At 34.9% G+C, this 6,009-nt stretch overlaps 1 protein-coding gene across 1 annotated transcript; it reads left to right on the forward strand.

Annotated features, from left to right (window-relative positions):
- The first annotated feature begins 4,551 nt into the window (after positions 1–4,551).
- Positions 4,552–5,717, forward strand: LOC145107462 (transcription factor MYB30-like). Its single transcript, XM_079044361.1, has 3 exons — positions 4,552–4,776; positions 4,870–4,999; positions 5,115–5,717. Exons 1-3 carry the CDS (start codon positions 4,644–4,646, stop codon positions 5,650–5,652), a joined length of 801 nt encoding a protein of 266 aa, XP_078900487.1. The 5' UTR covers positions 4,552–4,643; the 3' UTR covers positions 5,653–5,717.
- Positions 5,718–6,009: the final 292 nt, after the last annotated feature.

The following is a 6,009-nucleotide window of genomic DNA, read 5'->3' on the forward strand; positions in this document are numbered from 1 at the left end:
TAGCATGTGGCTTCATCCCAGAGCATACTACGTGAAACTCCTTGAGAAACTTATGTGGATCTTCATTCTCATGACCTCGGAAAGTTGGGAGAAGATGAAGTAAAACAGACTTCAGCTCAAAGTTCTGGGCTTCTGGAAATGTGATATACAAAGGCTGGTGTGTAACATCTTGAGCCACCCATTCTCTGAGAGTCTTTTCAGGATCGTCTACATGTTCGCTCATGGCTAGTTCTGTTTCGGTATCTTAATCAATTGGTTCGGGTGCTTCAGATTTAATGGAGGGTAGTGGTTTGTAGGTTTTGAACGGACTATAGGTAGGTGAGGATAGGCGTGCTTTAGGAAAGGATGGACAGGTTATCTCACACTCATTCCACAAGGGACTTCCTTGCAGATTTGTTTCTTCTAATGCTAGAGAAAATGTTGATACGAAAAAACCCTGTCACGTTTTCCGCTGAAGTGCTTCTTTTCCGAGTTTTCTTGATGTCTTCTCTATTTCTGGATAGAGTTGTAGTGGAGTACATGTATGTGAAGATCTTGGCATAAAAATATTAGTGTTTGTTGTGTCCCCGACAACGGTGCCAATTTGTTAGGATCGTGCACAACACCTAAACAAATAAATAATTTAAATAAAATATTGCTCAAATACACTATGCGATAGTACAGGAAAGCAGAGTCGAATCCATAGGAACACGTCCTAAGGTCTATGCCTCTCTTGCATAAGGCACACACTAATTTAACATAAATTAAAATAGGGGATTTTGTTGATTACTAAAACTAAATTAGACAGAAATTTATAAAAGAAAAAACCCAACTTAAATACTAGAGTAAATTCAGAGAGTAAAAGCAATTTCAGTTTTGCAGTGACTCTCCTAATCATGAAAATAACTTTCAACACGATAATAGAGTTGTGTAAATATTAAATTGGTACTGAAAATCATTAATAAACTCTAACAATTTTCTGTTACTAAAATGTTTAACCAAAAAAAGCTCTTTGAATTAAACCTTACTTTTTACTGAATTAACCAGATAAGCTCTTAATATATTTAGAAAAGTAGCATTAGACACAATGCAAAATTCCCAGTAAAGTCTAATACTTCTCACAAGCTCGGAAGCGTAAAGACTTGTTTGATCAGTTTATATTGGAGTTAATCCTAACAGAACCAATCTTATATTTGTTACTTTTACTGATTAATAAAGACAATTACGGATCTAGATAAATCAGTTAACTGGAATGATTCAATAACAATTAAAGTGGCCAACAGAAATTGAATCAAAATCAAACTTTCAATTAAGCATAAAACTGAGCAAACTAAACAGTAAACACAATCAAAAGTTGTGCCTAATGATACCTTGCACGAAAAGAAGAGTCGTTTACAAAAGTGAAATCTAGGGTTTTTAGTCTGACATGGCTAAAAACGAATTACAAAAGTTGAAATTAATATCTAACTGATAAATTTTACTAAGCTGATAACATAGATCAAATCGGGTTCTTCAGATCGCCCTGGTCGAAACTTAGGGTTGCATGAATGTTATAAGGGCCTTATTATACGTCCATCCAAAATTCGGAGATTTCGGCGATCGCATATATAAGAAATGGGATCACATTTTTCATGAAAACGCGTCCCGAAGTGAATTGATGATGTACGATGCCATTTTGGAACTTCTTGAATCTTCGAAGGTAAAGTGCGATTGCAGAAGTGAGAAATGCGATCGCATTTCCGGTCTTTTTTTCTCAAATCGAATTTGTGACATGTAGAAAACCTCAAAGCACAAATGCAACTGCAGAAGTAGGAAATGTGATTCTCATTTTTTTCATATTGTTGATGTTCGGTTGCAGTTCTTCCTTTTAAGCAGTACCAAGTCATTCTTCAACATCCTTCTTCAATTCCGACTCCATTAAGCTCCCATGCTTTCCTAGAACGCATCCCGATGTTTCGTATTCTCAATGTTCTCTAATTTTCCATAAAAGTCATAACAAAAGTGAGTAGTACGAGCATTCTTCAAATATAATGAGTTGTATGCAATTCCAAATAATAGTAGGGAGATATTAGGCTTTTTATAACAAAATACTGAAAATATCGTGCTAAAAGATGCATGTAAAATGCATCTAACATGAAGTTATGATTTTTAGAAGTTTTGGCGCAATAGTGCGTGACACAGAAACCGTAATAGAAATCGGTTGATTGTTAGCCAAAACAATCTAAACAAGAGTTGAAGATTTCATAAATACAGTTATGTCGATATAAAGACAGTCAAGAACAAATGTCGTACGAACGAGTTATGATTTTTATACAAGTTTTAACTGTTTAAGCCTATTAAATATATAACTTTAAAAAAAATTGAGAATTAGCCGATGGAGTCCAAAGAAAAGTTGCAGATCTCGTCGATAGCTACACGTGGATATAAAGAACGTGAAAATGGAGCTCGTTTGAGAAAGATACGATTTTTATAAAATAATTATTCTTGAATCACACAACGCGCATCGCTTCTAGACGGTAGGATGCGGACCCCCGGAATTGTGACATGTGGTACGAGCTGGGAGAGCGACATCGCAAGAGCACGTGGCTTGCACCTTAGATTCACATGGAGAATATGGTAAAATCGCCTATAAATACCCTCATATGTCCCCTCCCTTTCCTACACCAAACTTTCTCACATATCTCTCTCTGGTCCGGATTTTGGAGTATTTTTGGGAGTCTGAGGAACTTCACTTTATTGAAACATTAAGGCAAAGGGTCGGGTAAATAGAAGTGCTCAGTATCGAAGCCTTGCCTGCGATCTTCTCGGTTTTCGCTTAAACTCTATGTAAGTTAGGCTACACTTACTATGCTTTAAGTGTAACTTATATTTGTATTCATAGTCATTGTTATGAATGTATAGATAAGAATTATCAGTGATTCTAGTCATAATACTGATTGATCTACTTACGAGAAAGGGGTCTAGAATGGTCACATTGGCTTGGTTGTTGGATTTTAGAAAGCCTATATGTCGAAATTGTCATGCTTCCCAACTATCCTACCTAGCTGATCCTTATTTGATTGAACTCTTGGTATTCATTGGGATTAGTGAAATATCTAGCTTTCATTACCAGTTTGTCATAAAGATTAATAAGTCATAGTATTATATGTTAATGTTTGTTAGGTGCGTTACCCGCTAGTTGGATCGCCAGTAGAATCACCTAGATAGTTGCCAATCATCTGAGTAATTATCCAGGTGAGTTACCTCGCTATAGTTTATATTACAATACATATCCATGTGTGTTAGGATATAAGTGCTAGTAGAGTAGAGCCGATAATATAGTCTGTATGTGCTCAATGTTAGTGTATTCGAAGCTAGTATAGTAGAAAGTATAGCCTATATGTGCTTGTAGTACTAGATCCTAAAAATGTAGTCTTTATGTCTATAATATGGTTATGTATGTCGGTCGGGGGCCGATTATGTATGTATGTCGGGCGGGGCCAATCATGTAGATTGGGTGGCGCCTATTTATAAGTTGGTTGGGCAGGGCCCATTGTGTCGTTTGGTCGGGACCCGTTTATATGCTTAGTGGGCGGGGACCGATATATGTAGTGTAGTATATGGTATTTTGGGAAACCAACTAAGCTTCGTTCTTACCTAATTGATTATAAATGTTTTTTAGGTATTTCATTGATTCGTGAGAAGGGCAAGGTTAGACTATACACACACGTACTCGCAACATGTTTCCACATAATATAATTATACTCTAATATATTTGAATAAATAAAAATAAAAATATGGGTTGAAAATGGGGACGCGACAATTTAGTTAGTCAATTTTAATTGATTAATTAAAGTCATAGAATTAAATCTTGATTAAATGTATTAATTATTGTCATTTCGTCCCTAGTCCGATTAGAATTAATAGACATAAAAATTAAATTGCTTAAATTACGCTATATATATGGTAAAGTTATATATATATATATATATATATATATATATATATATATATATATATATATATATATATATATATATATATATAACCTTAATCTATTCATAATTATACATATTCGTTTATAAAGTATGAGACTTGTAGCCTAAACCACTTGAAAAGATATATATTTCTTACATAGCTTGATACATTAGTCCAAAAGCCATTTGTCAAGATAAGTTGATAATATTGATACAACATCAAAAAGTGAAAAATTAATATTTTAACAAAAAAAATATGACCAGTTACCGGTTGCAATGAATAATTGAATATAGTTTACCCATGTTTGCCACAAAATAATGCAGTGACGTAGGAGGAGCCCACCACTCAAATTATTACGTTTCGTGCTCGCTACTAGCTTAGAAAATGAAGAAAATACGTGTGATATATGCTGTGGCTGCTTCACAAGGAGATAACCGATAGTGTGAGTAATGTTTCTCCAAAGAAGTTTCGCGGATGGACCCCAGCTTCCCGTCACTTTCTTCTTTAATTATTCACTTTCTATCGTTAGTGTTACTCCAATATTGTCTCGCTGATTTAATATTACTCCTCTCGTGTTGCACGTTTTTGCTGTCTGTCTTTCAAGGCCATATAAAAACCTCACCATCGTTCACAGAAATCAAAATCTCCCAAAGAGAGACTAAGAGAACTAGAGAGAGTAAGACAGTAAGATAGTAAGAGGTAGAGAGATGGTGAGAACTCCAACTTGTGACAAGAATGGTCTAAAGAAGGGAACATGGACACCTGAGGAAGATCAGAAATTGATAGATTATGTTGCTAATTATGGCTGTTCCAACTGGCGACAACTTCCCAAACATGCAGGTTCAACTTGTTAAAAACTTTTTATTTTATGTTGTCCTTAGATGACTGGATGTTTACTTCAGTATTAACACTTGATGTCAATATTGGTTTTAGGGTTGTCAAGGTGCGGGAAGAGTTGTAGACTACGTTGGATAAACTACTTACGTCCGAACGTCAAAAGAGGAAACTTTAGCCAAGAAGAGGACACACTTATACTAGAATTGCATCAATCGCTTGGAAATAGGTACTTTTTCTTTTTTAGTTATTTATTTATTTAATTATTTATTTTTGGCTAAAATGTTACATATTTTGAAGTGTTTGGAGGTAGTAATTGTTGCTAAATATACTGATATATGCAGATGGTCTACCATTGCAACACACCTACCTGGAAGAACAGATAACGAGATTAAAAACCACTGGCATTCATCCCTAAAGAACCGTTCAACTGCTTTTATATCTAATCCAACCAAGGGATATGGTTTCAGAAGGGGAAGTAGTTGTAAGGAAGATAAGATGAATGAAGCTTGTGATATTGACTCAGTGTTGGACCTTACTACTCATAACATACTTGAAAGCATGCCGATCCTTAATGGCCCACTACCAATATCAACGAGCATATCGTCAGTGTCTAACACGGCATCTTCAAGCACGAACTCCAAGAGTTTGGGTGTGGAAGATGATGCTAGTTCTAGGCAAGTGGTTGGAGTAAGCATGGATGATTTTTGGACCGAACCATTTTTGCAAGATTTTGATGGCAGCATTAATTGCACAAGTGATGATTTCTTGAAGCCATTGCTTGACCTTGGGATTTTATTTCCACAAAGCCCCATTGATGATCAAGAAAATTTCTGGTTGTATGGATTAGAAATTGAACAAACAAATGAAGTACAATGGTGAAAAACCTTCCATTTTGATCTCAACTTGTTCGTTTTCTTTCACTCTTAACTGTGTTATTTCTTTAATTTTTATATCTTGTATTTTTTCCCCACTTCACTTGAATAAGTGAAGCTCAATGTCAACAACAAAGAAAATGATTCGTCCCGAATAACCATTATCCACATTTTTTGAAAACAAAAAGTATGGACCATGGATAAAGGTAAAAAAAAAAAAAAAAAAAAAAGCCTAGCTAGTAAGCTAGTTTCGACAACCTTTATTTTTTAAGTAATGAATTTCATCAACTACAGTTTTCTCCAATGATCATATATATCTCACTATCTTTAAACGTAAACAATCGAACACATTTTCAAAAATATT

The sequence above is a fragment of the Lactuca virosa genome, chromosome 4, assembly GCF_052849685.1.
Source record: "Lactuca virosa cultivar CGN04683 chromosome 4, Lactuca_virosa_CGN04683_v6, whole genome shotgun sequence".
Lineage (NCBI taxonomy): Eukaryota > Viridiplantae > Streptophyta > Magnoliopsida > Asterales > Asteraceae > Lactuca > Lactuca virosa.